Consider the following 21,439-nt stretch of genomic DNA (forward strand, 5'->3'; position numbering starts at 1 on the left):
TTGTTTTTATTATTTCCTTTTCTCCATTTTGCTTGAAATTGATCCTAAAGCAAATTTAACGGCACACTAATACAAGATAAGGTAAAATGCAACCATTTTAACACAAAAACATCACAAAGACTTTAGAAATTGATAGTATAAATGCATGAAATATATGAGTGATCATGATCCCAACGCAACTAATTCCTCTGTTTGTTGCTGGGATTTGGTGGCTGTGGAACGGTAGGAACCAACTTGTTTTTGGGTCCCAAAGGTTGGAATTTGAGGTGCTAATTCAGCGTGTAAAGGACTATGTCAAGGAATACTGTGAGATCAATCTCTCTCGACATAGGAGCGCTCCTTTACAAGCTCAGAGTAATGTTTGGCGTCCCCTGCTAGAAGGATGGTTCAAGCTAAATGTGGATGGTGCGGTAGATACAAGAGGAGGTAAAAAGGGTGTGAGAGCTGTGATCCGCGATTGGAATGGTGTCTTTCAATGCGTTATTGCAATGCCCAGCCCTTGCCTAGTATCTATCTTGGCTACGGAAATCTAAGCCTTAAAAGTGGGTATTGAATTCGCCATTGATGCGAGATGGCTTCCTCTTATTGTTGAATCCGATTCACAGAATGCCATTCGCCTAATTACCTAAGATGATACCTGCTTCGCACCAGAAGGAAATTTCGTGGAGGAGGTTAGAGATCTAACCGTGAATCATCATCTGGTCCTAATTGCAATTCCCAGGGAGGCGAATGGAGCTGCATATCGAGCTGCAAGATATAGACCTAGTTTGGGAGTGAGGTGCTTAAAAAAAAAGCACCTATGAAAAAAAGCTGTTAGGGTTTTAGGTGTTTGGTAAACTGAAAAAAAAGGGCTTATTTTGGAAGCTGCTGTGAGAATAAGCTGAAATCAAAGGAAAAAGCTGAAGCTACTATTTGCAGCTTTGGAAAACTGGCTTTTTTTCAAAGCACACGGGGCTACAGTGCTCCTTTAATGAAAAGACCCACTATCAGACTGCTTTTTTTTTTTTCTAAAAGCACTTTTACAAAAAGGTTTACCAAACGCTCTGCTGATTTATTTCACAGCCGCTTATTCTCACAGCACAGCCGCTTATTTTCACAGCAGCTTTTTTTCAAAGCACAGCAATACCAAACCAGCCCATAGTCTCCACGAACAAGGATTCGATTTCTGGACTGATGTGGGTCCTCGTGGCTTACTGAAATCTTGAATTTAGAGTCTCTAGTTGCCTAATGATTTTTATGGTGGCCACTTTTGGCTTGCTCAGCCTCTCACTCCCTCCTTGGAATTTCCTCATGGGTCTTTCCAGGTAGACCTGTAAACGGGTCAGGTTTATTGAGTTTGGATCGGGTTAAACTCGACCAGTTAGGCTAACGGATCATCCGAATCCAACCCGTTAACCTTATCATTATTATTTTTTTACATTTCATCCAAAAAAAAAAAAAAAAAACTGTAGAGACATCTTCATACTGCATATTTTAATGAAACTTCTAGGAAGGTTTGAATTCACAAGTTTGACAAAGTCAGTAGCCAAATTTTAATCAAATTCCATGGAAACATCATATCTTTCAAGAAGGGTATCCATAAAGTTTCAACTTTTCAACAGTCCCAAGTCAGACTTTTCAAATTTTAAAGAAAGCCAACTGGGATTTGAGATTTTGGAACTAATTCTATGGAGAATTGAAAGTGAAGTGAAAAATAGAATTTGGGTTATGAAGAACTTGACCCAATTGGGCAATTGAGAAAATTCCCAGAAACAGATAGCAAGATTCAGACTTTGCACAAAACAACAAACATGTTATGAACAGGAAAATAAATTGAATTGAACAAACAATTAATCGAATAAATAAAAGCTGCTGAAACTTCTGGAATAACTAAGAAAGATAGCAAATAGGTTATGTCTCAGAGAGCATGCGACGGTGAGAGAGAGAGAGACGTGAGGAACCTGAGGTTTTCTATTAGGACTATTGAAATTACACAAAAGTCCTCAGTAATGGGTCTTAACGGGTTTCGCGGGTTCACCTAAAATGACCCGTTATTTAACGTGTTGACCCGTTAACCACCCGACCCGTTTATCACTCACCCGAATACTAATTTTAACAGATCGGATCGAATCGGGTTAACGGATCAGGTGAAAAATGCCAGGTCTATTTCCAGGTATGGTTTTCCAGAGGTTTTCCTATTAAGCTTCGCTTGCCCTTTGGTCTGATGTATTTGCGCTGACTTTTGTGCATTTTTATAAAAGTTTCCTTTCCCTAAAAAAAAAATAAAAAAAATTGTCTTCCACTTCTTTTCCAACAAATCAACAAACCAACCAATACAAGATTTCAAACCCACAGTTTCCACTCCTTTCCTTTTCAAACTTTTGTCTCCATCAACTTTTTTTATTGTCTTTGAGTACTTTTTCTCCTAAATTATCGCTGGATTTTTTTTTTGGGATCCAAAAAATTCTGTAGTTGTGTTCGTTTATTGTACATCATGCGATTAGAAATTATTTAAAATTTAAAATTAAATATAAATAATACCTAATGAAAACTGATCGCACGATATACAATGAACAGACACGATCACAAAAAAGGAAGAGACCGGTATTTGTAAGAAGAAACAAACTCCAGTACGAGGTGAGGAAGCTAGGCGAGAGAGAGAGAGAGAGAGAGAGAGAGAGAGAGAGAGAGAGAGAGAGAGAGAGAGAGAGAGAGAGATAGAAGAAGTTGAAAGCAGAGAATGGTACTTGGCTGCTTATGCAGCTGAAGGTGTTCCAACTTCTGATCATCTCAAACTCCGTACGGTCACACTCTCACTATCCCCTGATTCCATTCCCGAACAACATGTCATTCTTGAGACCCTCTTCATTTCCGTCGAGCCATATTTACGCAGCAGAATTACTGGCCGGGAAGATGGGCTATACAACCCCCAGTTCAACCTTGACGAGGTTCGTGCATATATACCAGAGTACATTCAATCACACTTGTAACATGTGCTGCAATGTTGTGATTTACAACTCAAAATTAAAATGATGCATGAATTAGGTTTGTGTTACCTATTTCGTTTGAGTGTCTTATTTAAGTTTGGATCTGACTTCTTGGTTGGATTTCTTGTTTGATGTTGAAATTTTGTTAATTACTTATTTGATTAGAATTTAGATTTACTTTTAACTAGGATTAGGATTCTCATTAGGATTAGGATTCACCTGTGGATGTAGGCTTTACGCCGAATCACATTAATGTCCCTTGTTCTTATTTTGAGATTCTTGTTTATCCGATTTTGCTTACGTATTGATATTTAATACTTTATTAGAATTTACTTCTGTTTGAGCATAAAAGCTGAACATGCAAGCTTGCTTAAACATTGATAACAAATTTACAGTTTAAGATTAAAATTTATTTATGCAGGTAATTGCAGGATTTGGGGTTGGAAGGGTAATTCGGTCAAAAGATAGTAACCATGTTGAAGGTGACATAGTCGTCAGTCCATTCACACATTTTGCTGAATATTGTGTGGTACCATCCCAGTTCGTAGCAAGAAGGATCGATCCAAATAATGGGATCCCCTTGCCTGAATATATCAGTTCGTTAGGTAACAATTTTCTTTCCCAATTTCTTTCCTTTTGCATTTTCCCTAGCTATGGTAGATGCAACAACACTCCTATTTTAGCCTCTGCACTATAAACCGGACATTCTATAATTTTTCAGCGGTTACTGGATTATCAAGAAGCTCAAATCAGAGTGCGGTTTCGTATTATTTCTTTTACTTCAAAATAATTCACAAATGAAAATTAATTCTATCACGGCTAATTAGGTTGATGATGAAATATAGGGTTGCCGGGGTTTGCAGCATGGGTGGGAATTGAGTTGCTGGCAGACCCAAAACCAGGATCCAATGTGTTCATTTCAGCTGCTGCTGGGGCTGTTGCAATGTATGCTGGACAGTTGGCCAAGCTCAGAGGATGCACGGTCATCGGAAGCACCGGATCAGATGAGAAGGTAAGTAGTTTAAATTTTAGAAAATGCTCAAATCTGTCACTAATTCAAAGTGAATGAAATATCACTGATTCTCTGATTATAAAAAGAAAAGAAATACCCCTATTTCTATCACGCTATGATCCCAAGATTTAAGAAAAGAAAATCATGCTCTGATCCCAAGATATGCTTAAGATCGATATGTGGCAACATAAAGTAGCAGTATAATAATAAATGGAGTCAACTGAGACTTATACATAATATACATCAGGTAATCAGCGAAAACGAAATTACAACAAAAGGAAACAAACACCATTATCGAGTGCATTGAATAGCTACACCCTTCGAAAACCTCTTCTATAGCCGCTACCTATTACCCTACAAAACAACTCTACGTCGTGGGAGTGGCACATCGGGCAAAGCAAAAGGACGGATGAGTTGCGAACCTTGTGTGAGTGACAATAATACAACATAGGTGTTTTAAAAACAACATTGTGCTATCCTTTATAGTGGCAATTTAATACCAACTGCCTTTGGTGGTAGGACAATAATAAAAAGGCCTCGCTCCCTGTTACGCCCCGAACCTGATGTACATCCAAGATCGACACACGACGTCACTAAGTACCCGTATATTTAACATACCCCACTTCCGAGATACGGACAAAGCACAACTCAAGCTTTGAATTGCATAGTGATTTTTCGTTTACTCTATGGCTGCATCTAACCTCTTTGTTAGACTGCCTATGTACTCTCTGACGGGATCAAACCATTCGAAGTTCACCATTTGTTAAACTCTGAACTTTTTGTAAAACACTTTCTAGCATAAAACATAGAGTACCACACTACACATCAACCATAAGCCAAACAAGAGTTGTCATCTTGCCATTCACACACACATATGCTTTCCAACACCATTCCACAATCACATCAATTAATAACTCATACAATACACCAAAATGCAAGGCTAGAGCGACACAGTTCGACCGAAGCCTACATCTTTGAAGAATGTGATTTCGGACCACTCAACGAAATCCAATAACATCGGGTTCCAGACCGCTCAATGAAACCAAAATACAAAGTGGGATTCCGGACCACTCAATGAAATCGCGGAGTAGAAGGGATTTTGGACCTCTCAACGGAATCCAAATAGATACGATTTCGGACCACTCAATGAAATCCAAATTAGTATATGATGAAGGACCACTCAACGAAATCCAGACGGAGCAGGGAACCAAACCACTCAACGGAACCCCAGCAGAACCCTGTTTTGGATCACTCAACGGAACTGAGCGGAAGTCCAAGAAACATAACAATGGCTCAAAGAAATAAAACATGAATCATGTGCTCAATTTACAAAGGCTTAGCGAAATGAAACAAAGTACAAGTACTAAATTTAGAACGGGTCAACGAAGCAAGAAATGAAACAATATCGAAGCAAACAAATCCCCATGACAATGGGTTAATAGTCCACTACTAGCTCTCACATTTAACAAACAATCCAACATGCATTTCAAATCACATTTCACAAATATTCCCAATGCACAAGTCAAATCACATTTCATAATATTAAAAATCACATTTTAATAGAAAACACATTTATAAAACCAATTCATATCCACAAAGGATATTAAATACGAAACTAGGATAATAACCATATCACATATATTAAAGTTACTCACTAACCAATGTTGACCCACTATACTTCACTTAGTCTTTAGTATTGCTAATATTAGTATTTAAGACAGTTTGAAACAGGTGGACCAAAAGTCAACTCTCAGTCAATCGTGGGGTCCACAACCCTATATAATTCAATATGAAACATCCGCCCACGAATTTCTGATTCATAACTTCCCAAGAGTCTCATTAATCTTCTAGAACAATATCATAATAGCCCAACGATTGGATCTCCGTCAATTGCTAAAATTAAGAGGCAGTCAACGTTTGGTTTTACAAACTTAGAAGTTCAATTCGGGAAGATCCATATGTCGGATTTTCGATCTGTAATTTCCTAAGGTCCTCAAATATTACGTACTATAACGCATTAAAATTTGGTGACGATCCAACAATTGGATCATCGATGGTTATAATGATCAAGTGGCGGACCCTAACAAAACTATGTTCGAACGATGGGATTTCGTTAATCGGATGTCACATATGGAATCGGGGTATTAAATTTAGCCAAGAAGGGTTAAGTGGGCCCTCGGGCCATGCAAAGGCCGGCCACCCCAACTTGCCGGAAAATTCACTTAACCCCAAACAATTATCAAATTTTATAGAATTGTTGAACACAACAAGGGGAAGAACTTTCATACTTGGGCCGAAGTCTAATTCGACTGGGAAGCACCTGAAAATGCCCTCGATCCGTTAGAAACCCTAAGAATGGATGTTCTCGATTCGACCCCAAGACAAACTCCAACGCCTCAACCACTGCTTGGGTTTTGTGCCTGAGGTTAAAGGGAGTCTATTGGTGATGGTGGTTGATGGAGTTAGCTTCCGGTTTGGTGAATCCCTGCCAAGAACCCTCATATCCATTTTTCGCAAAATCAAGGCCAAATTTGTTGGTTTTTGAGTGGAAATGGAAGGGGAAAGGATGCTAGGTTGATTCCAGGGGGTAAGTAGCTTCTGTGAAATCCTACCCCCATTTTTATATGTATTTTCACATTTTCCCTAAAAGTTATGTAATTTTTCAATTTGGTCCATTATCCTAATCTAATCCGGACATTTTATCTGGATTTCATTCTCCCTCATGCTGCCACGTGGCAACCCCTAACTCACCACTATCTCTCTCTTGGATCTCTCACTCTCTCAGCTTGACTTTCACTCTCTCACTTTCATATTTCCCTCGCCGATCGCACCCACACCCAAGCACACCTAAATCCGTTCACCCAACGACGACGTAGTATCTCCACCACCCTCCTAAACTCTCCCTCACTTTCCACCATCTCTGGGAAGCACGACGATGTGCATAGGAACCCCGGCGACCCCGAGGGCACCCAACCCAGATCCCTGCCATTTCTGGTTTTTTCTCGGTGAAACTACGGTAACCAGTCTCTTCCCCTCTCTTATACCTTCATTTGCATAGTAGATTGGATGGTAGATCAGCGTTTTGCCGTCGACCAGAGCTGGGGAAGCTCTGGCGATCTCTCAGGTGAAATCAAGCCTTCGGGCAATTACATTTGAGCCCAGGCTGTTGAGCCAGCTCACCCCAAAACCCCTTTTGACTTAGGCTCTTGGGCAAATTAGAAGTTGGGCCTTAGGCTCGTTGACTCTAAACCCCCTAAGCCCAACCCTTTAAACCCCAATACCCAAAACCCTAACCTTAGGCCGAGCTTTCAAGCCTATGTCCGTTAAACCTTAAAGCCTAAAACCCTAAGGCCCAACCCGGTTTTAGACCCAAGCCCAAACCCTTGACCCAGTCCAACCCTAAATTGGTTTGACCCGGTTTGATTTGGGTGGACCCGTTGACTTTGACCGACCCGGACCTGATCAACGCTGATTGTTGACTTTTTGGGTTTCATCCGGAACCCTTCTAGGCTAATTTCGACGTCCTGGACCCGTTTCTAACCTCCGTTTTTTTCCAAATTAAATCGTTTGAGTAGAGTTTATCAAATTGTACCCTTTATGTGCTTAGGTGCATATATTGTGGCGTTCAACCTTCGCTAGTTTGTGCAGCTTTTTGACGGCGGAGTACTGTGAGTGGACCCTTTCTAAAATGCATGTTTTAATAGTAGAAATGCATACATGAAAAGCATGACTTACTGAATACGTTTTGTGAACGTTTTATGAGAAATTGATTATCATGCTATACTGAGCTTATTTTGGAATACCATATTTTCTATCGAACCCATGTTCTTTGTAGGATATCTGATGTATGGCGATATACTATTTAGAACATGTTTTCACACACTTCTTTATAGTATAGATGATGGATGACTTTATACTATGAATATGCTTTTGAAATATATATATATATATATATATATATGTGTGTGTGTGTTTGGAAAGACTATATTCAATGGTTTTACGCGTAGCCAGTGGACCTATATATGCCTTCGAGTGGGTGCTGTAGGAGCCTTCGAGCGATTGATACTATATATATGCCTTTGAGTGGGTGATGTAAGAGTCTGCGAGCGATTGATACTTATGAGGGAAGTTTATGAAGAAAGAGTTCTATATGCATTCGGACAACACCGATACAACTAGTTAGCACACTTTATACGAAATATGATTTATGACAAGTTTTATGGCATGCTAGGGTTTTCGGAAAACCTATTACATACTATGCTATCTATGTTTTCATAAAACTTTGGGGGTTAGTATGTTGATAATTGTTTCAGTATTATATATATCAACTTGGTCTATTCATGTTTGTTTTGTGCCCCCTCAGGACCTAGGTACCAGGAATATGACCCAAGCTACAAGGCATTCCCCTACCAATGACATAGTGCTATTTCTCTATGCCTTGGCATCTATTGTAATAACACTTCCCTATCTTACCTTGTGCTTGTACTCTGTATTAGTGTAGCTCCGAACATGTCATGCATTATCATAACAATTCATTGTTGGTAGTTGAATATTGTTATTTCGATAGTACTGTACTACTGCATGAATAGTCACATCCTTTTATCTTGTTACAATTCTACGTGCATATTTCACATGTTCTCAGCATTTGCATTTATAAATGGCTTGCGTCACCTTCGGGTGTCGGCTAACACGTGGCCATCTCGATGTCCCGAGGACATCGGGATCGGGGCGTGACAGCTTCAATTCACCGGAAAATTGCCATGAAAGGTGTCGGGAATCATGGATTCCGTCGGGTCGCGTCGCAGGTTGAAGGGAAGGAACCGGGTCGACCGATTCCCTCCTCTCTCTTTCCCTTATTTCCCATATTTTCCTTCCCTCCTGATTGGCTCGTCTCTCCCTCATTTTCCTCATTTATCTCCTCATCTCTCCATCCTAGCCACACACGTGGTACCAAATCAGTGCTCTAGCCAATCTGGAGCCTTCCAGATAATGGTCAAATGGCCATTTCGCCTATGTCTTTGCTCGTTTATATCTCATTCATTATAGCTTTGTTTAGAGACACACTTGTGAGATTGAGCTCTATCCAAATATGTAAATAAAAGTGACAAAAGATATAGGAATTAAATACGTCATTGAAAAGTCCGTTTAGTTCATTAAAGGCGTTTTCATCCTTTTACTTATTGAAAAAAAACTATACGCCGTAATTATAAACATGTTGAAACTAAGAATACAAAATACGTAGTTTTAAATAGTGAAATCCGGGGACGAAATTTTCCACTCCCTAAAGGCCCATCTCTAACAAGGAAAGAAATGAAAAAATCTCAATTTTATGACACGATGGTTGTTCTCCACTAAACACAAGGATACATGGACTATATTTCCACTTCAGTGTTATTGCTGGAGTGATAGGTACATACTTCTCAATACTGATTTGTATGAAATTAGCACGACCTAGCGATCAAATTCTTAGTGGTAATCATCAACTTTATAATGTTTTAATAACGACTCATGCTTTTTTAACGATCTTTTTTATGGTTATGCCAGTGATGATAAGCAGATATGTTAATTGGTCTGTTCTGATTTTGATAGGTGGCATCACTCATAATTTCTCGATTGAATCCACATAGGCATCCAACCACCCTTTTCATGATTAATTCACAGAGACACTCAATAAACAATTTCACATATACAATAAAATCATAGGGCTAGAGCCATAAAGATCACAAAGTTTGGCGTTCCAAAACCTCTCAAGGAACTGGATAACAAGGACACACAAAGTAAGGTTCCAAAACATCTCATGGAACCATATAGAAACTATGCATAGGGTTCCTGAACCTCTCAAGATACCGGAGTAAAATTCCAGAACCGTTCATGGAATCTGACATGATATAAGGTTCTAGAACCCTTCATGAAACCAAACAGAAGTAGTGTTCTAGAATCACTCATGGAAACTAGTGACAATCAAGCAGGATTCCAGAACCATTCATGGAATTAGAAAGAAAGGTAACAAACTAGGGATTTAATATCCACACATGAAATGAGAAAGAAAGTACACTAGGTATCTATCATTTCACAAAGCAGATCGATGATTGGGTAATAACATTTGTAAGTCCATGTTATACGCCCAGAGTATATAACGAGGGAATTTCATATGCAAAATACTCCTCACATAATAATAAAGTCAACTCATTTGGAGCTTAACGCACTTCAAGAATCAATACAATTGAATCGTCACGCAAAACCATGTGCACGTCATTGAACGTTATGTGTCCTTGATGGGCCAACAATGCTCCTATAGAACCTAATACGTACATAACTCTCCACTAGGCAAACTTATGAAACTGACACGCACAACGAGGAACAGTGCTACTTGCATGTAAATTGAGATACACTAACACGTCATCATGATGAGCCAACTAAGCTCAATTGAGCCTCAACAACTTTTGATTCTAGTTTCAAGACGATCTAACCGTCGGATTGCCATCAATTACGAAAATCATACGGCGGTATAATTATCCCAAAAATCAAATAATCGAATTATCCTATCAAATTTCAACAAACAGACCTTGGTTATGAGCTCAGGACATCGAGAATGTCTCAATGTCCAAAATTCATGTTTTCATATTTTTCCACATGCGCCACCGCACGCGGTGGTTTTTGGCAAACAGAAACCCAGTTTTCTGACCACCTCCAAATAACACCAATTTTACAGGAATATAAAGCTTAATAAGAGGAACTTTTATACTTATGGCAAAGTCTAAAAATGGACGTAAGACGATCGATTTCACAAGTAAAGGCGGAGGGTGCATAAAACTTCACAACATCGATTCATCGCCTATGGTGGTCTAACAATGTCGGGGTTGGTCGGGTTTTCCTCTTGGGATGAAGGGCTACAAAGCCCAGGTGATAGCGTCAGTCACCGTTTTACAGATTCGTTGAAATATGGGTAAAGGTCGTCGAAACCAGTAGGTTTTCATCGATTTTTGTGGCCTCACACCGCCACGTATGGTGGTTAAACAGATGGTTCTTGGATGAATTTTGTAGAGTGAATTATGAGCTTCAAGATAGTGGTGGTGGCATAGTCTAATTTTTCATGAGTTGGCCAGAATTCGCATTTGAAACGACTTAAGAAACGGGTCGGTGCTATCGATTAGGTCGTGATTGGGGTTCTAGTGCTGCTGGGTCAGGTTTCTAAAAACGGAAGCCGTTTAATTTTGGTAGATCCTCTTATAAAAACTTATTATTATAATAAGCCTAAATTACCAAATTGCCCTACACTTAAAGCTAGTGTTTAAAACACCGTTACCTGTGGAAATATCGATATGCAAATTTGTGGAAATATTGACGAATATATCAAATATCGATATTGATATCGGTTGCTTTCAATGGAAATGATGAAAATTTAAAATGAAACTTTGGGGATTGTCAAACATTGGTTTGGAAGAAATATAAGAGTTTCTCCAATATTTAACAGATGTGTAAAAAATATCGACGATATCTGTCGATTTTGGTCTAAACTTAAAAGTTTCTCCAATATGAGGTGAAGTTTAGACTTCACCTCCAATTTCCATATCATTCTCTAATATTTTGGATATTTCCATGGAAAGATAGACCGTATCCAAGAAATTTTAAACACTGCTTAAAACTTCTTTGTTTCAAGTCTGACTTGTGAACGGTTTTTCTCTAAATGCTCATGGGATCGAACTCTATCCATCTATTCTAAATCCACCTCCAAATGCCAAAGCAAAAGTTAAAATGACTAAAATACCCTTGAAATCGTTTTTCTCAAAATTTTAAATAAATAAATAAATTATGGGATGAGATGGTATATCATAGTTGCATTGTTTAGAAGTGAATAATTAGTTAGTTGCTTAAGTGGCATTTCATTCAGTTTGAACAATAATAGTGGTTGTTGATGCACAAAATCAGTGAGGACTTTGGTACAACAGAAAATGTTAAGTTTGTGACCTTCGCTAGATTGCTCCGGTCACTAGTGTGGATAAGTATGTAAATGGATAAAGACAGGGAAGCAAACACAAGATGTACATGGTTCACCCAGATTGGCTACGTCCACGGAGTAGAGGAATTCTCATTAATTGTGAAGGGTTTACACAAGTACATAGGTTCAAGCTCTCCTTTAGTGAGTACAAGTGAATGATTTAGTACAAATGACATTCGGAAATATTGTGAGAGAATGATTTCTATTTATAGAAGAGAGTTTCTAGTTTCATTCTGACATTGACACGTGTCGTGTTGTGATTGGCTTCTGATGTTGACACGTGTCGCGCTATGATTGACTTCTGATGTCGACACGTGTCGCGCTGTGATTGGCCTCCTGGTTGGAGGGAAACTCTTATGCGTCATTGACGGTATAACGTTGATCGGTGCTCAGTAGTTTCGAGATTGGTCAAGTATGATACAAATAGTGGTAAATTAGAGTATTTTACAAAATATTCTAGAAACAATAGATTCTATTTAGGTTTCATTCCATTAGAAGTTGGCTTATTTTATTAACACCCCACGTATTGTTGATTAAACTTCTCATACTTAATACACCTCACATTTACGTTTTTAATTAAAAATTATCTTAATACACTCAACATACTTTCTCATAATACCCTTACACCCCACATTCTCATACACCTAATATTTTCCATATACACCCCACATTTTCTATACATCCCATATTCTTCAAATCTTATAATACTCATTTTCAATTTTATAAATTAAATTGACGTAGGATTAAAACCCTAACATTCTCTAAAAAGAGAAGTCTACAATCCGGTTTGTTGAGCTTGAATTTCATTGGGTCATGGCATCCAATCTCCTTTTCTCTGTCTCTTTAAGCCTTTTGCTAACAAAAAAAGGATTTCTGCTAAAAAATGGCAATTGAGAAGAACCTAACAGATCAAAAGTAAGCCCCAGAAGATGAATAAGAACGGAAAAGGAGTTGTTGGGTAGTATGGAAAGCAAAAACAGGCTTAAATAATTACCGATGTCATTGAATACTTAAAACAATGACAAATATGAAATTTTACCTCATGTGAAAATTCTGAAATATTGATATCGTGTTCCATTCATTAATTTTTTTTCTCAATCATCGTGTTTATAGTTTCAATAGTTAAAATTTTATTCAACAATGGAGTGGAGGGTGAGAGGGGTTTTGATAGTTGAAGAAGATAAATAATATGTTAAAAGTAACTTGGGGTGTATTTAATTTTTTTTTATTTTCTTTAAACCTCATAAGGTCGAAATTGTCATTGCATAGTAGGTTACATAAGCCACTTAATATTAAATTTTAATATGGAATGTATTCAACATTATGTGGGGTGCTAATAAAAAAAGTCTTAGAAGTTTATTTATCTGCACCAATATCATTCTCAATGCTGTGGTGGTTTCTCGTCCCATGTATTGTCCCTGACCGAAAATGAGTTAACTTTATACGTTAGTTTATGATAGTGAACAAACAACACTCCATGTAAATAAAGGAAAGAAAATTGGTTTGTTGTTATTTTATGGTCAATTATTTAATTTTGGTCACCTAACTATTACACATCAACGCATCTAACTAACGATCTTAAGAAGTTGATGAAATATACTCATGCCTGTCGCCTACTGCTCAACTATTTACAGAAACTCGTACGCTCGTGTGTGTGGCTGGCTGTGTTTCCCCTTTTTATTTTATATATATATATATATATATATATATATATTCATTTTTCGTTGAGCTTATTTGAGAGATTTCTGGTAGAGTCCAAACTCTAATGTATTTTAAAGATTTAATTGTCTATGATTAAGGTTTTCTTTCAAAAGAATATCTACCACAAATTACTCAAATCTGAAATCATATGACCATTTAATTTAATAGTCATTTTAGTGTTTTTTAGGAGAACCATATTCGTGTATTTTATTCATTGTAATTGGATGTTTTAATGCTTTTATATTTGTCTAATATTTTGCAAAATCAATTGATAAATGATGAATTAAAATATAGACAGTTCAATTATATAAAATGAACATTATACTTGTTTCAGGCCCCATTAGGCTATAATATTGTGTAGTCTAGCGTTAGTCTGCATTCTGCACCATTAACAGTCGTGGCAGGAGTACTACATTTCCGTGCACCACTATAAGTTGCATTGATATTTAAATGATCCAATAAAGCGCGACATGACAAACAAATATATATGAATTATGAAGATGATGTAAAGTATGGAATTGGAGTCGACGATGTATCAACTAGAAAATAAATAAATAAATTGCGTTCATAATCCACTAAAGCGAGACATGATAAATTAAGCGAACGAAAAATTAACAGTTAAGATTGTGACGTATTCATGATTATCATTCATTTTTTCATTGAAAATATTTCTATTAGGGTTCACTCTTTGAAATTTCTGCTTGTCGCCATATTATTAGGATTTATACAATTGATCTTAATAAGTACAGAAAATTCTTAGTAGAATTGTAGAACATGGATTCTTTTTATTTATAGAATGCTGACGAATTAAATAATAATCTCATGAACTATCTTATATAGTATTTGATATGATGATGCCTTCAAACACAATGATGTAAATAAATCTCTGAAATTTAGCACATAGACTTCTATAACTCTTGATAGATTAATTTGCTATTTCCAATATTGCTGATATTTTGTGGTTCTTAGGTGAGGCTAATCAAGGAGGAATTTGGATATGATGATGCTTTTAACTACCACACAGACACAGATTTTGATGCTGCTTTAAGCAAGTAATTAAATTAATACTATCATTTAGTAAAATTAGGATTATGATGATTTTGACGAAGTGTACATGAAGACTCATGTGAAGGGTTTCCTTATAATTTGCAGGTATTTCCCTAATGGAATCGATGTCTACCTTGACAATGTTGGCGGTGAAATGCTTGAGGCTGCTCTCAACCATGTCAACAAGCATGCCAAGGTCCCTCTTTGTGGCATGATATCTGGCTACAATAAGGTAATTAATACCATTACTACCCTTTATCTATTTAATTATTATGATAAAATTTTAATGTTTTTCTTATAACAAAGTGTTAGTCAATTTCTTTGAACTCAATTAGATGTCTCAAATATTTCTGATTTGGCTAATATTTTGTAAGGATGATCTATGAGGTGCAACTTGAAAAATAGAAAGTTTGGATTGTTAAAGTTCGATGTGGTGTGAGTCTCACAGCTAATCCCCATTTTTATAATAAAAAAAGGGGAAAAAAAAAGAGAATCTCTTTATCTCCATTAAGATACATATACTTTAATTGTGTGTGAGGATGACCCAATTGCACATGCATAAAAAGACGTTATTGGAAATTTATGGATCTAGATACGTACACATGTTCGTCCGTTTCTCAACTGCAAAGCTCATCTCTATTTTGTGCAGGTTTGGACTGAGAGAGAGGGGGTGAGGAATCTGTTGAATTTAATCGGAAAGGAGGTGAATATGCAAGGGTTCATGGTGGGTTCATACCTGCATCGTCTTGGAGATTTTGCAACCGAGATGGAGAGCCACCTAAAGCAAGGCAAGATTGGTTATTCTAAGCTCAAAATCTTCCATGGAATTGAGACATTCTTGGAAAGTTTGGGGTCCCTCTTCACCAGCTCTAATGTTGGAAAAGTTGTAATCCAAGTCAAGTGATTTTATTGGGTTGAAGTAAATCTATGTTAAGGCATTAATGCTTCATGAAAACGATCTAAATAGGACATGGTTTTTGGTTTGGGAAATTGAAGTCTCCAGAATTGGCAACTTCTTAAGAATTTAAAAGCGTTTGTACTAATTTGTTTCAATAAAATTATTTGCACACAAAATTAACATATTTATTGACACATTTTCTAATATAGGTGGACTCTACCATTATGTATAGGTTATTGCTATCCACATGCCTATTTTTATTTCTTACACACTCCTCTTAATTTTTTACCATCGAATCGAATAAATTAAAGAAGATTAACGGGTCAAAAATTAATAAGAGTGTGTCAGAGACAAAAATGGATGTGTGAATAACATTATCCTATATAACCACCACGGGTAGCCTAGTGGTTGAGTACGAATTCCAGACCTGTATTCCACACAGTACGTGCTATGTTTGATTCCTGGTGTTAGTGAATCGCATGATAGTGGTCAAGGGAATGATGAAATGTCTTCGAAAGTCTTTCTGACCTTTAGAATGATGGATTGCCATTACGAAACCACCAACTAATCCCCTTGTCAATAAAAACAAATAACACTATCCTGCATGTATTTGGATCCCACCGTATTAATGAGAACAAACAAATATGTCCAAATAGCATTACCCATTTTATTGAGGTATCCTTAACATTACTAAACTGACCAAAGCAGACTTATATATATTTAAGGGTAAATTATATTTTACTATCTTAGGTTTAGGTGCATCTACAACCTCATACAATATTTTTAAAATATTTCAATTTCATACACAAACTTATATTTACTTGTAATTTTATACATCCATTAGTCAAATTGTCAATTTGACCATTAAGTGATGACGTGACATATGTATAGCTCACATATTTTGATGATGTGGCATATAAAAATATTTAAATATATATAAAAAACAATTTAAATAAAAATGTAAATGAATACAATGGCAAAATGGCCCACCCTCTCTTATCCCACGTAACTCAGCAAAGGGCCTCCATCTCCATCTCCTCCTTTCTCCATCACCACCACCCATCCCATACAACCACCGTGTCAATCCTGCTCCTCACAATCAGTAAACCCCCTTCTCTAATTTTTCCAATTTCGTCTGATTCTTCTTCTTCCCTAAATCTCCACCAAAAATTAAAACTAAATATTTTCAATTGACACCTGCAATCAAAATATTCAAATTTTCCTTAAAAACTCGTCTTAAGAAGAAAAACTTGCGTGGAATTTGGCTTGTCACTAGACAATGTTTAGTAGCACTACCATCCACTCAAAACAGTAGTAAGCATTATCTATAATATTTATTATAATTTTATATGTAACTTTTTCATAATAGAATTTTCTACTGAATCATTACACCTCCCTTTGTTTTTTCTCAATTCCTCCTCTCCTCTTTCTTGTCAGATTTTCTTCCCAGTCACGTATTGTCTCCTCTTCCCCTTGCTTTTCTTTGAAAAATCTGGAAAAAAATAAGAGCGCAGTTTCTCAAACTTTTCATATCATGGAAACTAGAAATCAACTAATTTTGCCTGTTTTTTTTTTTCAATTTAGTAGCTGGTTTTATCATATGAACTTGACTTGATTAATACACGAATATCTAATGTCCAGCAAAGATGATACAAATTGAATCAACCATTTTCAAATGAAAATTTCCTCATAATTTGTTGTACAGAAATTTCAAACTCCATAAGAAGAGAAGGATGCTTACATGATTCTATTGGTTCATTCAAAATGTATGTAGGCGATGATTTTTTTAGGGTGATTGATTTTCTAATTCACAACACGATTGATGGTTTCTTTGGTTCTAAAGTGAATTCTTTTTGTTTTCTTCCTATTGGTGCATATATTTCTGAGGAAATGCAAGAAAATGAGTGGGACAAGCTGAGAAGGATAGTAGAGCCACTCAGCATTGACTAGTTGCAAGTCAAGTCCCACACAAGTTTTTCTCCTTAAAAGGTTCAATTATCAACTTCGTTTTGTTGAATATAATAAATATATTGCCTAATCATTTTTTTGTCTAATTAAAGATATTATTAAATATATTAGAAGTTAGGTACTTGCATTATACATATTGTTTGTACCATACTTAGGGCCTTCGTATTTAGATCTCATATAAATACTCGGAGGACTCAAATGTAATTATGTAATAAAGTAAGGGGCAAATATGTAATAAGTGAGGAGCCCTTATTCTATAAAAAGGACTCCTCACCCTCATAATGGGAGAGGCCAATCCTTAAGCCTTCTCATCCCCTCAAACCTCTCAGATGGAGAAGAGCTCTCTCTCCCTCTTTAACATCTCAGAGAAATACAATATTAGTGTGGACGTAGCCCAAACATTAGGGTGAACCACGATACATCTTGTGTTATTTACTTTCTTGCAGATTCACGGTCGGATTTACGTTGTTCCAAGACCCCTCCGGTTTTGTGCATCAACATTTGGCGCCGTTTGTGGGAAACGATACTAAAAGTTGTGTCAGTTATCTTTCATTTTTTCACCTTCACCATGAATCTGCAAAAACCCAACAACCCAAAGCTTTCCCAGAAAACCCACGAAGCCACCACATCTCTCACTCCCACTCCAATCATTTCTCTTCAATTTTAAGCAGAACCCATTTCAGATTTCAGAAAACCCATTTGAAAGTTCAAAAAATTTACTCAAATCCCTTGAAGAATAAGGAAGAGAAATAGAAAGAAACATAAATCATGCATAGGTGCAGTGGTGGCTCTCCACGTGGTCGGCGGTCCATGCTTATGCGGTGTCCTTCACCTCTTCGAGGCCGGGCGATTCCATTGATCCCATGCTCGAATTAGGTCCTAGGGTTCCTGATTGGGTTTATTCGGTTAACAATGGCGACACCCATTTCCACAAAAGGAGCTATTCGGCCAGCGATGCTTGTATTGGGTCGGAGGACCCTGCTTTGGGAGTTGGGTTCAAGCAGTGTCTTTACTTTGCTAGAGGGTTTTGCAAGAATGGAAGCAATTACAAGTTTGTGCATTGCGATTTTGCTGATTCCCTAGACGCTCCTGGTGCTATTGTGGGGTTTCCCAGTAATCTCGATGGTTTCGAACAGCATGAGGAGATGTTGCGGTTGAAAGCCCAGCAACAGAGATTGGCTGCTGCCTCTCAGCTCATGGTTGGAGCGTCGCCTTCTTCGTACAACAAGTACATGAATTTCCTATTGCAACAACAGAATGACCCTTAGAGCAGAGGCCATGTCGAAGCGTGTTGAGCTCCAGTATCTGCCCAACATTATACTCCCGTTCCGTCTCATGCTCCTGGCCCGTCTCCTAACCCTACAATGGGTGCTAATCCAGCGGAGCTACAACGATTCCCACGCGTAGTGAAAACCGATAGATCTCTCAGCTTTTTGGTTCTGGGAGTTTGGTCTCCAAGGCGGTGGAGGCCACGGTGTTCGTCGACACCAGCCTCGGCACCCACCTCGCCGTCGCCGTCGACCCCAACGCCACCGTTTTCGCACTAAAAAAAAAACTCATGTGAACTCCCCCGTCTCACTGCCGACCTCTAGGACACCGCCTGCACGGGGGCACCCTCTTCTTGTTCATGGCCCGTCATCTTCATTCACGCCATTAGCTGCAGCGCCAAAAGTAACAGAAAAGAATGTCTCTTTTTTCCTTTACAGAAAAGAATGTCTTCAAAGCACCAAAAAAGCTCTCTCTTTTCTTTCACAGATTCCCCAAAGTCTCTTTTCCTTTACAGAAAAGAAAAAGGGGGAGTGAGAATGGATGGACACGACCAGGCTATCAAAGAAAAACAAGTGGGTTTGCAAGCAAAAGATACCTTACAAAGCAACATGGGTGGACATAGAAGGAGCAGGGAGATCAAGAAAAGCAGAAAGCAAAAGAAAATAAAAAAAGCAGACATAATTGCGGTGGTGATGGCATGCAGAAAAGGGAATTATGGGCGTGACCCATTAAGCAGAGGATCAGATTTATTTTTGAATGATGTAATTTATTTTCCTTATCTTTCGGAGACATTTGTATAAACCCCATTAGAAGGTAATCAAAAAACAAAACAAAACAAAAAAAAAAAGAAAAAAAAGGCAAGCCCAAAATAATGGGCTGCAATGTCATATGGAGGGTGAAGGCCCGTATGACCAAAAGAGCCAGGCCCTCTGGCTCCAAATTTATTCGGCACCATGCCGCTATTATCACCATCCAGGTGATCAAAAGTACGCCCAGTACTTCCAAAATTATTCGGCACCCTGCCGCTATTATCACCAACCAGGTGATCAAAAGTATGTCCAGTACTCCAAAATTATACATGAGCACCACTCATGTCAATCATACATAAACATTCATGAGCATCACTCATGAGCATCACTCATGTCAACATCAATAAGCATCACTCATGTCAACATCCATAAGCATCACTCATGTCAATCAACATAAACATTCATGAGCATCACTCATGTCCATCTAGCTTCGAAAGCTTCATTTACAGAGCTCTAGCTTCAAAAGCTTCATTTACAAAAGTTCTAGCTTCGAAAACTTTATTTATAGAGCTCTAGCTTCAAAAGCTTTGTTTATACCATATTTAGGGCCTCCGTATTTAGATCTCGTACAAATACTCGCGGGACTTAAATGTAATTATGGAATAAAGGAATGGGCAAATATGTAATAAGTGATGAGTCCTTATTCTATAAAAGGACCCCTCACCCTCACAATTAGGGAGGCCATTTCTTAAGGCTCCTTCATCCTCCCAAAGCTCTCACATTACAGAGCTCCCTCACTCCCCTCACCTCTCAGATAAATACATAATCAATGTGGACATAGCCCAAACCTTGGGGTGAACCACGATACATCTTGTGTTATTTACATTTCTTGCAAATTCACGGTTGGATTTACGTTGTTCCAAGACCTCCGGTTTTATGCATCAACATTTGGCGCCGTCTGTGGGAATCAACACGAAAAGCTATGTTGGTTCTCTTTCAATTTTTCATCTCACCATCGTGAAACCTCACCACAACCTCCTCCGTGAATCAGCTTCAAAAACTCAGATCACCATCCTAGTTTCAGAGTCTGTTAAGAGAGAAAGGAGAGGGGAATGAGAAGGAAAGGCTTTATGAGGGAGAACCCATCAATCCTTTAATCATCCTCATCTCAAATGTCCGAGGATGACGATCGATCTCCCCCTTTGGATCTTATCGACGGTCCAATCCTCTCCAACAAGTCCCGCAACTGCTCTGTGGTATGTCATTTGCTTCCTCACCTCTCACCGCGACAACAATAGAGCCTCATTTCTCAATTTTCTTCTTCCTTAAATCTGCGAGAGAAATATTCCAGTGAGATAAATGGACTATGACTACAGCTCCTGTTCCGGTCAAACGCCGAATTACCTTATCACCACGTCATCAGCACCGTCTAGCCATCCGATGTACGGACCCCCGTCGTCGTTGTCTATGAACACGCAGGTGGGTCAACAGAGCCACGTGGCAGTTCCGCCCCCGTAAGGAGGTAGCGCAGGCCGTCATCTCCCCCGCCACATTTCTACCGTTCATCCTTCTTTTACTTATCACACCCGCGCCTTCCTCCACTAGACCTATGACCCCGCCAACCCCACTCTGTCCATCGCCTTCATCTTACCACATTATCAGGATTGTTGATCCGAACGATCTTGTCGAGGTCACTGCGGACGGTGAAGTCACGGAGGGAAAATGATGCAGTTTGCTTGCTGTTGATGTAGTAGGGAACGGTACAAAAAGCAAAGATGCTTCATGTTCATCTTAAGCATCTCAGTCCCTTGAACTCAGTTGTTGCAGCAG

The 21,439-nt window shown here is 38.2% G+C and overlaps 1 protein-coding gene across 1 annotated transcript; it reads left to right on the forward strand.

Moving 5' to 3' along the window:
- Positions 1 to 164: 164 nt before the first annotated feature.
- Positions 165 to 15,817, forward strand: LOC103442924 (2-alkenal reductase (NADP(+)-dependent)-like). The gene is made up of 8 exons (XM_070827442.1): positions 165 to 465; positions 2,557 to 2,927; positions 3,388 to 3,571; positions 3,812 to 3,978; positions 8,342 to 8,428; positions 14,648 to 14,730; positions 14,831 to 14,957; positions 15,375 to 15,817. Exons 1-8 carry the CDS (start codon positions 165 to 167, stop codon positions 15,627 to 15,629), a joined length of 1,575 nt encoding a protein of 524 aa, XP_070683543.1. The 3' UTR covers positions 15,630 to 15,817.
- Positions 15,818 to 21,439: the final 5,622 nt, after the last annotated feature.

This window comes from Malus domestica, chromosome 09 (genome assembly GCF_042453785.1).
Source record: "Malus domestica chromosome 09, GDT2T_hap1".
NCBI lineage: Eukaryota > Viridiplantae > Streptophyta > Magnoliopsida > Rosales > Rosaceae > Malus > Malus domestica.